Source organism: Cibotium barometz, chromosome 18 (genome assembly GCF_041138505.1).
Source record: "Cibotium barometz isolate CiBa-2024 chromosome 18, ASM4113850v1, whole genome shotgun sequence".
Taxonomy (NCBI): Eukaryota; Viridiplantae; Streptophyta; class Polypodiopsida; order Cyatheales; family Cibotiaceae; genus Cibotium; species Cibotium barometz.
The window spans coordinates 29,662,619-29,679,138 of NC_141063.1; the positions used below are offsets into that span (position 1 = coordinate 29,662,619).

General features: G+C 45.6%; 1 protein-coding gene across 5 annotated transcripts in view; it reads right to left on the reverse strand.

Moving 5' to 3' along the window:
• The window catches only part of LOC147629177 (U3 snoRNP-associated protein-like EMB2271), a 53,965-nt gene that overhangs the window by 12,224 nt on the left and 25,221 nt on the right, over positions 1–16,520 (reverse strand). For 4 of the 5 annotated variants that reach the window (XR_015267917.1, XR_015267916.1, XM_086812433.1 and 1 more), the window contains exons 4-5: positions 16,017–16,272; positions 15,722–15,918 (exon numbers count right to left, since the gene is read on the reverse strand). Coding sequence is in view for 3 of the 5 variants with exons in the window: in XM_086812433.1 (XP_086668559.1) it covers positions 15,722–15,918; positions 16,017–16,272 (453 nt within the window). In the remaining 2 variants the exon portion in view is untranslated. Of the gene's footprint in view, positions 1–15,695; positions 15,919–16,016; positions 16,273–16,520 lie in introns of all 5 variants that reach the window. The other variant, XM_086812435.1, reaches the window with a different exon arrangement.

The window sequence follows — 16,520 nt, forward strand, 5'->3', positions numbered from 1 at the left end:
GACGTGGCAATCGGGTACAGCTGGGTTCAAAACCATCTTTGCATAAAGACATTCGTGCACATTGGTCCTGTGATCTTTCAGATGCGGTTTGTCTTGCTACAACCCTCGAGACACGGGAGAGTTCCAAGTCTAGGACTCAACAACAGGGGCAACAAAAAGGCAAGGACAAGGGTAGCCAATCCAAGGCCAAGGATGATGTGGCAAGTGGGGGAGCCTCAGTGACTCGCCTCACCATTGAAGAGCATCGCACGCCAAGATGGCTACTGGGCAATGCTTTTGTTGCGACTCCACCAAGCACATTGCGAAGAATTGTCCAAAGACCTTGGAGGAGCAATCCGAGGAGGCGGCTTCTTCACAGCCGGAGGAGCAATCCAAGGAGGCAGCATCTTCAGAATCGGAGGACGGTGTGAAGGAGATGCATGTGTGCGCGTCTTAGCTTTGTTCATTCCTCCTCGGGTCGAGCGCACACCCAGGGTGCTTCATTGCATCAGGCCACAAGTACAAACAGAAGAAGTTTTCAAACAAGTCTCTAAGGGAGAGTCTTCACAGTTGCCGTTTGCACTCAGTGGAGAATCTTTGGCTTCAATTTCTGGGGTGGTTCAAGAGGACTCTTCTCACCTACCCTTTGCATTGGGTGGAGTATCTTCAGTGTCTGATGTCATGGAGGCACTACATTAGGACACGTCATCAGATTTGACTTCATTCTGGAAGAATAGGCCAGCTAGTTTATCTTCACAGTACACAGATTTCTTGTAGATTGTACCGAAAACAACCGGTTTTCAACCTCGATGTATCAGCGAATGTATTTCTTGCAGTATGTTCCACAGGACATAGGTAGTTTAGACATACAGGGATACAGATTTGTTGTGGCGTTTCTAAGGAGTATTGTTCTTGATTCTGATTTCCTCCTTCAGGATGCATTGGAGGTGGTGCAGGCAGTTCTTGTGCTCCAAATCTGAGCCGATGCATTAGTGGTTGGAGTTTGGATCACGAGTTTTTCTTGGTCATTCTCCAAAGTGTTCCTCTCGTGGACTACCAAGGGACACCCAATTGTTTGCAGTGATTTTTCATGGACGGTTGGACACTACTTGATCAAGTGGAAGTTGGTCATCTGCAAGTTTCTCTGCAGGTCTTATGCTGGTGTGGAGAGGATGGAATGTGAGCCTTCACAGTGGACGCAAAGTGGCCTCACACTGTTTGGGATCTTGGGTATCTTGGATGAGCTTTGCGTGGATCTTTTCCTTTTATGGAAGGGCAATTTATATGGACACCGTGCAGCTGAGGATGGCTACAATGCAAGTAGGGGAGAATGTGACACACCTATGAGTATGCAAGGCACGGCCAGACATCGGATAGCACTCGACGAGTAGGGTCAGAGACACATGGCAGTTGGGTACAACTAGAAGACACCATTACTAGTGGCTGACTAGGAGCATTGGTGCATATAAATATGTGGGTAGCCAAATCGTCATATTCATATGCCTTCCTCAATGTTGGACTTCACAAAGCATTTCTCTGTGGGCCAAGTGCTAGAAAGGAGTGTACATTGGGTCACAGGGCTCTAATTTGACGTCTTTATTCTTAACCACATCTTATACTTAATTTCAGTTGTATTACTTCTTTCTAGTACATAATACAGAGCAGTAGTTTAGGACTCGTGTGTGCTGTAAAAGTGATTTCATTGCACTCTTCTTTCTATACCTGCAAAACCATAGCACATAGGCACAAGTGTTCTACAGTTGGTATTAGAGCCTAGGATTTGTTTTTCTTTTCTGGCACTTGTGTGTGTTGAGACTACTTGGCTAGGGTAGAGCACTTGGATTCCAAGAGTGCACAAATTCGGGTTTGGAAAAAGTGAATATTTGGATTCTCTCAATTGCACTTGGGTTAATTTCAGTATATCGTCCATTCTTGCCCCACCAAATCCTTACCTCATCACACGGGGCTGAAATCCCTCACATGGTCCTTGATCACTTGATATTTGTCATGGATTCTCAACTCACTAATTTTCTTCTCAACATTCATGAAGGCATCCATGGTCGCGTAGGCGGCTACAATGAAGGCTATATCTGCCCATCTCGACAGCACGAAGTCGGCACCTTAAGCTATTATTTCAGATCTAGAATCTACACGGGTCTCGCAATCATCATTCTAGACCAATGCACAGTCAGCAACACAAACGCCATTCACGTCACCGACGGTCTCCTTTGCGGAGTCCCTCTCCACCAGATTCTCTGAACAGCTCCTGTTTGCCTTCGCCGGCTCGACAACATGGGACTACCAGTTTGCCAAGTTCTTCCTACATGCCTTGTGAGGAACAAGCTCAATTAATGAAGCGTCTGAAGTCTCCCAAGTTCAACGGGAAGATGGACGGAGAAGTCGTCACCAATTCACTTCAATATCTGTGGTCGCAGAGTTTTGCTCGGCCATTCTCCAGAGGGTTTTTCTCGTGGGCTACTATAGTGGTTTGCAATCATTTTTCATGGACAGTTGGACAGACAGAAAGTGCTTGATCAGGTGGAAGTCAGTCATCCGCATGTTTCTTTGCAGGTCTTTGTGCTAAAGGGGCAAGGATGGAACGTGAGCCCTCACAGTAGACACAAAGTGGTCTTGCAATGTTCGGGATCTTGGGTATCTTGGATGAGCTTTGCTTGGGTCCTTTCTTTTTATGGAAGGGCACTTTATATGGACACTGCGGCAACAAAGGATAGCTACAATGCAAGTAGGGGAGAATGCGACACACCTACGAGTATGCAAGGCAAAGCCAAATATCAGATAGCAGCCAACGGGTAGGGTCGGAGAGCGCAGATGACACATGGCAATGGTGATGTGGCAATCGGAATCCGGATACAACTAGCCAATAGCATTACTACTGGCCGACTAGGAGCATTGGTGCATATAGATATGTGGGTAGCCAAATCGTCATATTCATATGCTTTCCTCAGTGTTGGACTTCACAAAGCGTTTCTCTGTGGGTGAAGTGCTAGCCAAGAGTGTACAATAGGTCACAGGGCTGTGATTTGACATCTTCATTCTCAACCACATCTTGTACTTGAATTTCACACTTGTATTACTTCTTTCTTGTACATAATACTGAGCAGTAGTTAAGGACTCTTGTACGTGTTGTATGTGTAATTCCACCGCACTCTTATTTCTATCCCTATAAAACCCTAGCACACAGGCACAGGTGTTCTACAAATTGGCGTTGATATATCATATTAGAGAGGGGTACACCCTCCTGCTAAGCTTCAACCACACACACACAAACATTGAACTGATACAACTATCTAAATGATATTCTAACCCATCATCTGTGAACCTTGATTGGTCATGGAAGCCATGCATGGTATGTTAGCTCCTTGTATGTAGACCTCGACTGGTCCTGTGAGACATTCATTGGAGTTTGCGAGTATCTCTCCCTGCTCTGCTCAACTGGTCCTTTGAGTCATTCATCGGAGTTTGCGAGTAGCTCTCCTGCTCTGCTGCTCAATTGCACAAGGCATCTCATGTCGTAGCACTACTCCTAATGAAGCATCTCATGCTAATCCTCCATTGCACACACGACCTACTGTTGGCCAGCAGAGAACCACCCGACCTTGTTCTGGAGTCTTACGACCTCGCTGATTTCGTCGTTGTTGGTGTTCCACGGCCGGAAGTAGAGGAAGGGGAGTTACCGTCAACCCGAAAGGACCGGGAGGCCCAGACACAGATGTGGGATCGTGTCAACGCCAGGGTCCGTTCGTTTATTTTCCTCAACTGCACACCACAGGTAATCAATCATGTAAAGCATATGACGCTGGCCAGAGGTATATGGCAGCATTTGGCTTCTCTTTACAACAAGGTATCGCCCATGAAGAGGATTTCCTTGGAAGTACAGATGCGGGTTATGAGCCCTGCAAAATCGTCGACAATGCGGGAGCATATTAACAAGCTGCAGGCTCTTCAACAGGAAGTTCTTCAGGCTGGGAAGGAGATATCGTCAGAGGACATGGCCATCACGTTGCTGTCACATTGTTTTCTTCGTACTCAGCATTTTACTCGTCGTTGATTACCAATGGCAGGCTCAACACCATCACGTGGGAGGAGCTTGTGCCCATGGTCCTGGACCAGGAGGAACGATTCACGAACCCTCCTCAGGGTGGAGGTTCGGAGGCCTTTACTGGCCAACGGTCGAAAGGCCGTAACTCGGGCAAAGGAAAGGCTTCATCGGAGAAGTCTTCTGAGAAAAAGTCCGACGCTGACCGCGAGAAACTGAAGGTAGAGAGGACCTCTAATGATTGTGGCGAGAAAGGCCACTATTGGAGGCAGTGTCCCAAGCGAAAGACCGAGAAGGGTGAAGATTCCTCAGCAGCAATCATGAAGACTCCGGCTTTTGTGCACCTGGAGGTGATGGACACCGATGTTTCATTTTCTTTAGGCAGGGAGTCCGCAACGGATACTCAAGAGTGGATTCTCGATAGTGGTGCTTCCAGGCACATGACTCCTTCCCGTTCCGGTTTACAGGATCTCTGCAGGCTTTCTGGTCATATTCTTACTGGGGATACGTCCACTATCCCAATTCACAGTGAGGGCAGGATGGAGATAGTTCCCGATGGCAGAGGGGAGAAGCATTCCTCCCAAGTGTTGTATGTTCCGGCACTTGGTTTTCATCTGTTGTCAGTGCATCAGGTGTGCAAGACTGGCGTACGGGTGGAGTTTGATGAGCATTTTGTTGCTCTCCGGGACAAAGCAACAGGCCAAGTGGTTTGGGAAGGTGGAGTAGAGAATGGAGTTTACAGGCTTTCAGCACTCTCTCCCCCAGGTCCTCAGGTTTGTGATGAGTGGCAATCTGGTAATGGCCACTTAAGTGTGGATACGCTGCAGGTGTGGGCTTTCCGAGACCAGGTGGTGGATAGCTTGCCAGTAGATGGCAGCAATTGGCAGGAACTTTCCAATACTGATGTTGGTAGTTCTTGTGTTCGTGAGTCAGAGGAAGCTGAACAGGTCACTTATGCTCTGATGTCTCGTAGTATTCGGGACAAAGAACTTCCGGTAGTTGAGGATGTTCTTTCCATGGGGACCTTTCGGAAAGCCAGGCAGGTAGCAGGTGATTACTTACAGAAGGAGGTGGTTTCTCCAGGCTTTGTGGTTCCGGATTCAGAGGGGGTGGTTGACAGGTTTCATCAGGTTTCCAGGACTTGTATGTACATCATAACAGGTGTTGATCTTTGTGAGCAGTGTGATGTCTCTGTGACTCAGAAGCTGTATGGTTCATTGATCTGGTTGATGGACACCGGATTGGACGGGAGCTTCCTGATGAGGCAGTTGAGCTCATGGTTGCAGATGTCTCTTTGGGAGGCAGGATTGCGTTTCCTGTGGTTTCTGCGGCATGCGAAGGATCATGGACTCTTGTACACAGGAGGGGGATTGTTGGATGGAGTCCGACTCCACGGTTGGAGTGACTCGGTTTGGGGAGGAGATCCGAACACGAGGGGATTTACTTCAGGCCCAAGAGCAGTTTTATGGAGCAGTAAGAAGCAGTCATCTTTTGCCTTGTCGACGAGCAAGAGGCAAAGTACCGGGCTGTTTGTGATGCTGCTTGTCAGGTGGTGCGGATGCAGAGGTTGCATTGCAGGTTTGGGCTTCCACTGGAGGAACCCACGGTCATTCAGAGGCACTTTGTTCGTGAACAGATCGTTGCTGATGACATCTTGCTAGAGTTCTGTTCGACGGAGGACAGTACGGTGGACCTCTTCACGAAGTCGCTCTCTCAGGATTTGCTCAGGCGGCACCCAGCTCCCAGTGGTTGGTTTCACAGCTAGGAGCTGAGAGGGGGTGTTAGAAGTCATCTCCTGTCTAGATTTATACACCAGGGCCTTTGTTGTGGGTGTGCCCGCCCTTATCAGGTGTTTTATCATTTTTCCTCACTCCCCGTATTTTTCCCTATTTTTTTCCATTTTTCTATGGCTTGGGTGGCCTCCGTATGGTGACAGGGGGGCATTTATGCTGGCCGACTGAATCTGTCGATGGCCGACTCACTGTAGCTGGCCGACTGGCTGCTTTACTGGTCGTGGAGATTCAGGACCAGTCGGCTGCCTGTAGAACAGGCCGACTGGTCTATGGGGCCATATAAATAGGCCCCCAGCCCCCCATTCCATTGTGTATCATATTCGGGATCTTCTTGTGTATATCAGAGCAGAGTTACACGCCTACTTCTCTGTCTCTTGTGCTGTTTTTCTGCCTGCGTTTTTTTGCTCGTGTTCCCAGATCTGGTCATCATCTCCGCTACGTATTCTGACAAGCCCAAGCACTCATCTTCATCCAATACCAAACCCCAGCAGCAACAATCAACTGCACAGACAAGGAAAGGTAACGCTTCTTCTAAAGATGCTAAAAAGGACGGCAGTAATAGCTCCAGTTCAGGAGGCAAGAAAGATAAAGAACCTAAGAAAACCCCTGATGAAAAGGCTAAAGCAGACATTACTGGAGGTTATCTTCCTCCACAGGAGCAAAGGAAGTACCAGTCAGAAAATAGATGTTTTTTATGTCATATTATAGGGCATGGGAAGAAGGATTGCCACAAATGGCAAGCGGCACAAGCCGCCAAAGCTCATTCTCCACAGTTGCCACAACCTCCCCAGCTCCTCCAACACCGCCTACTACCTCAAATGCAGTTCAACTTTTACCTTCTATGCATCCTATGCCATCCGTGGTATTTGATGCTAAGCAGGAGGGTAAGAGCGATGCTGCTCAGAAGAGCCTCATCTGAGCTTATAGCTCTGCCCACGGCCGACAGTTTGTAGTCCTTTTCGATATGGGTAGTTCTGAAGACGCCATCTCTCCCCAGTTGGCTAATAAATTGAACTGCACATTAGTCCCATATCATCTGGATGTGGACGGGTTTACACATGGTCTTCACACTCACATTTCCCAGAAGGCATAGCAATTTGCCTTTGAAGTTCAGAAGACCTCATTTCAACGAGATTTCATCGTCTCACCTCTGTTGGGGTGTGACATGATCTTAGGAATTCAGTGGTTCCGTCAGTATGAGCCTATTCCCGTTTGGGGGCAGGACACTTTTACTATTTGTAAAGGTTTTCCTAAGCCTGTCATGATTCGTGGGGATAGAAGCATTCTTGGCATCCCATTGATTTCGCATCTCCAGGCCACACGAGCTATCCGCAAGGGAGTAGAAGGAGCACTCCTTTATGTTCGTGCTCAAACAGCGCCTCCCTCATTAGTAGCATCCGTTACATCTTCAGTCCCTGAGTTAGCAGCCCTCCTATCCAGACACCAAGACATTATGCTTAGGGACGATCTCCCGCCCAGTCTCCCACCATCACATTGATTTGGTCCCTGGATCAGATCCTCCTAGCAAGTTTCCCTATCGTCTTTTCAAGACTTTAGAGAGCGAGTTAGAAAAGCAGTTATCTGAGCTTCTCCGAGCCGGATTCATTTGGCCTTCTTCCTCCCCAATTGCTGCACCTATCCTATTTGTTCAAAAGAAGGACAAGTCTGCATGCCTTTGTGTAGACTACAGGGCATTAAACAAACTCACTATCAAGAATAAGTTTCCTATGCCAAGGATAGAGTACATTTTGGAGCGTTTAGACGGTGCTAAGTTTTTCACTAAGATCGACCTCAAGAGTGGTTACCATCAGGGGGGCATTTTGAAGCTGACATTCCAAAAGCAGCTTTTCGGACAGAGCGTGGTCACTACGAGTTCGTAGTCATGCCTTTTGGGCTTACAAATGCACCCGCAACCTTCAATAAGATGATGTCTAGAATTTTCGCAGTCCACATTGGAAAGTGTGTTTTCATATTCCTTGATGACATACTAGTCTTCTCAGCCACTGCAGAGCAGCATGAGAAAGATGTGGAGAAAGTCTTGCAACTTTCAGCTCTACATAAACGCCAAAAAGTCTATCTTTGGTGTTAAGGACGTTCAGTATTTGGGCTACATCATCGGTTCCGATGGGATTAGACTGGATCCATCAAAGGTTCAGGAGATCTTAGATTGGGACATTCCTAAGACCGCCCAAGAAATCTGCTCATTCGTAGGTCTTTGTCACGCCTATAGTACCCATGCCCATCAGTTTTCTAACCTTGCAGCACCTCTTACCGACTTGCTCAAGGGGGTGAAGACTTGCAAGCAGAAAGTCTCAGTTACAGGCAAGGCGCTTGATGCATTCTGTGCACTCCAGAAAGCTGCCTCAGAAAGCACCTGTATTAAAGTTAGCATCATGGGACGAACCTTTCGAGGTCATCACCGATGCCAGCAATGAAGCCATAGGTGCAGTCCTCCAGCAAGACAATAGACCCGTGGCATATTACAGTAGAAAGTTGGATGTCGCTGAAAAGAATTATTCGGTATATGACAAAGAGCTTTTGCTGTTCATCTAAAACATCAAACACTTCTGGACCAACATATGGTTTTAGCCAAGAAACATGGAAAACATCATGCATTGTCCAACTGGAAGGCAACTTTAACTTCATGGAGACATCACTTAACTTCTTAACTATTGGAAAAGGGTCAAAACTACAGAATGAAAGCTTGGGACAACGTTTGCCCACTTGTTTTAATATTTGTTTCATGATACGGAAATAGATCCAATCCCCTTCCTTGAAGTGGACATCTCGTCTAGACTTATTTGCCTGTCTGCTATATGCTTCCTGAGCTTTGGTCAAGCGGTCCTTGACTGACTCAATGATCTCGGAAAATGTTTCCGTGGTTTTATTAGTCTCTAAAGATGGAGACACTATTCTCGTCAAAAGAGAAGAAAAACGGCGACCAAAGACTGCTTTATATGGAATCCGTCCGACACGGGATGAATAAGTGTCGTTCAAGATAGCTTGGACCAATGGAAGATAATGTGCGGATGGAATGCACTATACAACTGCAACTTAGTTTCGAAGTTTTCAAATAATGCCCTCCAGAAATGCGAGGTAAACTTGGAATCACCTATCTGATGTTATGGTGCTAGGCAAACCACAAACTGGATACCAATGCTTGAGAAACAGACGGGCTACGTCCTCGGCTGTGGCCGTATGCTTGCATGGGATGAGCATGCAAAATTTACTAAAGCGATCCACAATGGTAAAACACTGAGTGTTACGGGATCCGGTGGATGCTGGTAGAGGCTCTACAAAGTCCATAGATATGTCGATGAAAGGTCCGTTGGGGATAGGCAAAGGTTGAAGTAAACCTGCCTTCTTTGTATGGGGAACCTTGACTTTTTGACAAATCTTATAGGCTTTTACATGTGCGTAGACATCACGCCTCATCTTTGGCCAATAAAAGGACCATTCTAATTTCTCGAGGGTACTGTTGATACCCCTATGTCCTCCAACTAAGGAGTCATGGGCATCGTGGAGAAGAGCGGAACGCTTTTCCGGAGTAACACAAAGACGGTTCTTGTAGAACAACCAACCGTTCTGTACTGAATAGTGGCCAGGCTCAGAATTGAGGGCCAAATTGTATTGAGTACCAAACTCAAGGGAGTCGACATATTGGTCTTTCATACTATCTAAGTCCTTCCTCGTGATTTCGAGAATGGTAGATTCGTGGACTGCCTGGATGCTGGATTTTCGACTAAGAGCATCTGCTATTGGGTTATGCTTACCAGTGATGTATTCAATCATACCTCCAAACTGTTGGAAGATTTGACTCCACCTGGCCTGTCGATCACTCCACTGGGCACTTCGCATAGTCTGAAGCCACTCAAGTGCTTGGTGGTCTGTTTTCACTGTGAAAGCCTGTCCATAAAGAAAAGACTTCCAATGCTTGAGCGCTGTGATCACACCCCTTCTTCATCGATGGAAGCATGGTTCCGGTCAACGGATACGTCAATTCTATACGAAATTCCGAGATCGAGGCACCCATGAAGCCGTATGGCTAGACGAGCAGTTCTTCCAGGAGTACCCCAAGTTATTGGCGGACTACTTGGAAGCCATGAACCTGCCGCCAAGCTAAGCAAGAGGGAATGTCACATGCACTCTGCACTCAGTGCATGGTGACAAACTGGCTCATCATCAGCAGTGCAACATTTGTACATTATTAGAACCCAGTAGGATGATAATTGTCATACGTCGTGACCCCATTGTACATCCTCAGTCCAGGATAAGTCAGGTACGAGCTACATAGATCATTCCTCAGCCTTAGCGGGTCAGTCAGTCAGTCAAGTCCCTTAACCCACTTGGAGAGAATCATTCATGCATGTAGAGTCAGTAGAAGCCTTAGGGTTTGCATCAGAAAGCACTCTGCATCCTGCATAATATGCATTCATATGCCTGTGCATCATTTAGAACATCCCAGAAGCCTTAGGGAATTTACTAGGATTTATCTGGTATTTTTTCCATATTTTTTGGTATTTATTAAGCATTTATTGTCATTTATAAATATAAACTTTATTAAATAAATGACCAGCCAACTTGACCAGCCTCTAGTTAGTATAAATAGGCTTGCATAGGGCTTAGTTTCCCATTCAATCTTCGTGCTAAGCGTTTTCCTCCTCAGCCCTAGGAGTACCCTTGCCTTCAGCACTAGACTAGTCTCATCCAGCCCTTGGAGTGCTTGAGTTTGCTTCAGCCAGCCCTGGTTCTGTAACGCATGCAGTTCAACAGTCCCTACAGCCATAAGCGCAGCCATACAGTACATCTACAGGCCTGAATCAGCAAACACACCTGCGTTTTCTGCATATAAACCAGCCGCCTGCAGTTCAGTCCCCTACAATCTGCGTTTACAGATCTACAGCCCCTACAGTCTGCGTTTCTGTCCAGCAGCAGCCCCTACAGTCTGCATTTCAGTCCAGCATCAGTCCTACACCAATAATCAGGTCTACAGCCCTACGTTTACAGTTTCCAGCAGTTTCAGCCTAGATTCATCAGTATACATCAGTATCCAGCATTCAGTGCATCATCTAGGCATACACCAGTCATCTAGTAAAGGTATTCAATCATTCATAAGCATTTACAGCATTCTAACATAGCTTAGAACAGTCCACCCCCTTCTTTTCTCAGCCTTAGGTGTGCAGCCCTTCCTCATGCCCTTGGGAAGACTGCATAGGCTCCAGATCAGTTCATCAAGGTGTTTCTACAGCCGTGTAAAGTTCAGCCAGGCTTCCGATCCTCCGAGATCTTGCGTTTGGCTTATCTACAGTCCACAATCATTCTCTCTAAAGAAATAAAGCAAATACTATCTCGTTATCTCGAGATAGGGGGCCCTTCAGTGGGTAATTCGGGACCCAGTCTGGTGTACAGTTCTCATATATCTCTCTCTCATCTCTTTAAAGTTTGAAGTATTAAAGTGGATTGCTAAACTCACGAAACTCAGGATACAGAAGACGGTGTGAGCATTTGTGTGACAAGATCTTTCAATACAAAGACTTCCGCTGCATATCACTCTCAATCCCTAGGGGACTGAATGCCTAGCAATGATCTTGGCTTAGCCTTTTATAGTCTCACAACAAGCAAGAAGCCTGGCCGACTTGCTGTCGGCCAGCAAAGAACTGCCCGACCTGTTGTCCAGCATCTGTGTCGACCAACTATAGTAGCTACTACTGACAGCCCTCTAGTCCTTTTCCGGGGTTCTCCTGCACATACTTGAGCCTAGCTCATGCCCTAAATTCATGCTTATTCTGCTGCCCTTTAGGGATTAGCTCAGAGATTAGCATGTACATGACATGCACATGGCACTTGTGGTGACTCCAAAATGTAAAGGTTGTCTCCCGTGCTCCATGCATTAGCTTGAAACAACCTGTGATATTGTCCCATGCATAGAGACCATGGTCACAGGAAACAATGTTCCCTGTGGTCTAGAACGGTGGTACGGTGTTTCCCTTTAATACGGAACACCGAAACGGCTCATAATGGGTGCTAGCGTGGCATGGCCTAGGGAACGGTTCTTGCCGTTTTGGAAACAGCATTCCTGTTTCTGGAACGGCCGTTCCATGTGACGGCCTGGCATGCAACGGCTATCTTGCTGCGACTTAAGGTACCTAAGGTAGTACCTAAGCTACTTAAATACCTTTAAACTGATACTTGCCCCATTGATAAGGGCTTAATGAAAAAAACAAGCTACTAATATTTATGTGCGCTAGCCCGCGGCCCCTCCGTGGGATTGAATAGAGACTCGAGCTCCTTCACAGGCCGTACACAATAGTGAGCACGCCTTAGCTGCCTCGGGAGTCGGCCCTATCGCTTGCCTATCATCTTGGTTGTCTCTCTTTCTTTAGTCTAGTGACTAGTCTCTCTCTTTGTTCCTCCTCCTCATGACTTTCATCTTCTTCTCCTTCAATCATCAATCATACAATGGCACCTAGAGCTTCACGCAGCAAGTGGTCCAAGAATCAAGCAACTTGGTCATGGTGGGAAGAGGTGGATTGTGAGGAGACATATGCAAGTGGAGGTGCTGAGAAATGGAAGTGTAGGTATTACAAGCAAGCAACAACATGAGGTGCCAATCGTGTACGAGCTCATTTGATGCATGTACCTGGCCATGATGTGGTTTTTTGCCAATCAGTTCATGGATTAATTCACCCACCTCTCCTTCAGTTACAAGTAGAGCATGGTACGTAATGTGATTCATGATGCATTTTGGGCTGATGTGGTCCATCTTAATGTTGTTGTTAAGCCCATCATTCACATGTTAAGGATTGCATACAGCACACAACCTTGCATTGGTAAGGTTTACGAGGGCATGGACAAGACGATAGAGTACACTAGAGAGGTGGAGCCTAATAAGGGAAGGCAAGAGGAGTTGAGAGCACTTTCCCAAGCTTGATGGGATAGCTATCATTCACCCTTGCATGTAGCTAGTTTTGTGTTAGATCCAAAGTTCCAAGAGTGCGGCCAAGAGACTCATGAGGAGCTCGAAGATGGCTAGGAGAAAGTATTGGGAAAATTGGTGCCAGATCCTTCCCAAAGAAGGTTTATCAAAGATCAATTATCAATATATAGAAGCATGCAAGGAAGATTTGGTTCAATAGATGTGCAAAGAGACAGATGTAGTGTTCGTGCTGCCTTAAAGTGGGAGGATTATGGAGTAGGGACTCTTAAGCTTCAACGTCTTGCCATTCGTATTTTGAACCAAGGAGCTAGTTCGTCTCCTACTCAGCAATTGTCGAGTGTATTTAGCCATATTGCCTCAAAGAAGCGGAACCGACTTGCTACACAAAGAACCAATGATTTGGTTCTTGTCTCTGCTAATCTGCAACTACTTAGTTAGCTCTGCTGTCACCAGGAGGTGAAACTTTTTGCAGTTGTTTTCCTTATTTACATTTCTTTATAAATATATATATTTTTCTTTTCTTTCTCTTTGGTTGCTGTTGCTTTCCCCCGGGATCTCTTGGAAGGGCTTGGGCCATTGCAATGTCAGAATGGGTCAGCCAGTGGGACTTTGGACCAGTGGTTGGCTAAGCCCGAGAACTGCACTGAAAGATGAATGACAGTGTCCAGGACATGGGCACTGAAAGATGAACGACAGTGTCCAAGACATGGCCACTGAATGAGGGTATAGGCCAGTTTACACTAGTAAGTGGCCACCACCGAAATGTGAATGTATCTTGAATTCTAAGCAAATTCTGAAGTGACCATAGTGGTCAAAGATGGTCAGGAGACCAGAAGGAATGCAGATGACATCATCCCTAAAATCTAGGGAACTGCTATTTTTAGCAGTGTCGGAATTGAAAAGTGTTCGCGTCAGTTTGTGCGGAATGTCAAGGGGACCAAAAGCTGACAAAGGACTGTTGTGAGAATGTGAACCAGTCAGGAGATTTTTAGCCTGGAAGATTGCATGTGGAAAAGGCTTAAAAATGTGCCAAGTGTCAAATTTTGGTGCATTTTCCTCATAGAGAAGAGGGAAGCGTGGGAATTTGGGAAAAAGGAGGCTCATTTGCAGCCATCGTGTGGTTTTGTTGCAGGAAAATCAGCATTTGTGGTGCACTCCCTTGCCCTACAACTCATGAATTGAGGGTTGAGCTTGCTCCCCACAACCTCTCTCTCTCTTTCTCTCTCTTGCAGACTATGGAAATGCTCTCATCAGATAAAATCAGGTACAGTTGTGTGAATTTCATGCTTATATGCAAAGGTTAGTTGCCTCCTTGAACAGGAACAGGTGTAGTTGGTTCCTACACCAAAGCAGGGATGGAAGAGGGTGATAACCTCTTCAATACAATGCTGTTTCAGCACTGTTTAGGTGCTGTTTTTGGGCTGTTATGTTGCCCGGTTGATGCCAAAATGCAGTAGGACTTTGCTAAAGTCCTCCAGGACAGTACAAGGGTTATTTTGGGCTGAAAACAGAGCTGAAAACAGGTCTGTGCAGAAAATTACAGCAAGCTGAATTGTGATGTTTTGGACTCCATTGGGTAGCCTGATGCCTATGGAAGTGAGCCTGTCAGTTGGGACTCATTCTAAGATGTTATGGAACAGTTTTAGTGCAGTTATGCTAGCAAATTTCTCCCAGAATTTGTAAAACTCAGCTGATGCAAGTAGAGTGCTTTGTTGCACTTGTGCTTTGTAATTTCCAACCTTTTAACAATAAAGAAATACCGCAAGGGGCGCCGGACTTCGGGGCCAATATGTTGTTGAACGAGGGAGCGAGGATTCTATGATTGTGTGTCTGAGTAAGTCCAGGTTATTTGTGAATGAATTACCGCTTTATGTGTCCATAGACCGGTTTCATCTGCAGTCCAGAGGCAAAGGTTTTCGTTGATGTCCACCCTTCTTCAGATTCAGATGATGATGCAATGCACATGGACAAGGGCCATGATGATGTGATTGGGAGCTCTTCCAGAGCAGTTGTTGATGATGATTTAGTTGCTGATCTTGACATTTGATATGGTGCACTTCATCTTTTAGTTTTCTGTCATTTGCCATTCGGGATTTGCTCATGTGCATTCCATCTATCTTTGTAGCTTCCGCGCATTGCACATCTCTTTGTATTGTTTGAAGTTTCAGAAATTGATTATGGAATCTTGATCTATTTCTATTTTTCTCGAGTACTCAAGTCTCATGATCCATGGCAATGGATAATGTATCATGTTTCTCATGTTTTAAATGAAAGATCAATAGCTTTTTAATGTGTGTGTGTGTGTTGACGTGGCATTCCTGTTCCCGTTCCCTAATCTCTATATGCTATTCCCGTTCGACGGCATGGCTGTTTCCCCTTCCCATTCCCATTGCGCTCTGACTATGATAGAGACCCCTCTTGAAGAAGAAGCTATTGTGTGCATCTTCAGGTAGACTGTTTGTTTTCTTGGTTGTTTACCTCTAATTATCACAATTTAGTGGTAGTGCAGTATTTCTGCCTAGGGCTTTCATCTGGAGACAATCCAAACCTCAAACATTTGCTTACATGTAGAGAATTGCTATCATCAGTAGCTTGAGGATAGATTGTCCCCTTACTGAACTGACAACACCTCAGAATAAAGCAAATAAATCACCAAAACTTCTGCTCAACGACCTGAAGGCTTGGAGAAGTGTACACTCATTACTATATTTGAAACCTCACAGGGTGTTTTTTGGAACAGAACCAAGCAATTCTAGCAACTGTGGTGGACATGATCACTGCATAGTTTCCTTTTTCTAAACATTCAAGAAACACAAAACATTCGTCAAAGGAAGCAACTAAGTGTGACACACGAGCTTAGAAATTGAACAGAGGTAAAATTTCTCAAAAAAAAACTCAGTTGCTACCAAAGCCACAGTTAAAAAATTACCCCTACGAAAAAGGTCCAAAATTTACCACAGGTAGACTGTGTAAGGCCCGAAGATTTCTGTTATCCTCCTCAAGAGCCCAGAGACGAATTTTCCCATTACCAGCACCTGATGCTGCAAGATCACTTCCCCTACAGACTGCTACCGCTCCAACCCAAGACTCTACTCCACAGCTTGTTTGCAAAGAATCATGGGATTTCACATGATGATTTACATCACCGTTCCCTGTAAACATTCCCAAACATAAAACCCATAAGCTTGTCATCTTGCAGAGCATGAATTACTTGAATGGATAAGGATGGGCTATTTATAAAGAGCTCTACCATAGCATTTCTCATTTTCTGCTGACAAATTCTGTTTTTCACTCAGATTACTATTCAGAATCAAGTCCTCAGCATTCTTTTGATGAGCAACACCATGAGCATTCTTTATGAGAGCTAACGGTTTCTTCTTCATGACATTCCACAATGCCACACATCCATCATCTGAACCAGAGAGGAACTCGGTATTAGTCAAAAAACAGCAGCACTCCATCGATGCAGCATGACCTCTAAACACCAACTGTGTCTCATCTGGAATCTGTCAACATAGCAAAGATGGATTGAGAATATTTTGAGCACTCAAACGTCTCTAAATATAATGCATAAATGAACACAAAACTAAACATCTCATAACAAAATCCTTAGCAAAGTGAAGGCAAGGAAATCTACAAATGCCACATGACCTCTCATAACAAAATCCTTAGCAAAGTGAAGGCAAGGAAATCTACAAATGCCACATGACCTATCATTTTAGAAAACACAGCAATCTCAAAAGAGCTTTCCATT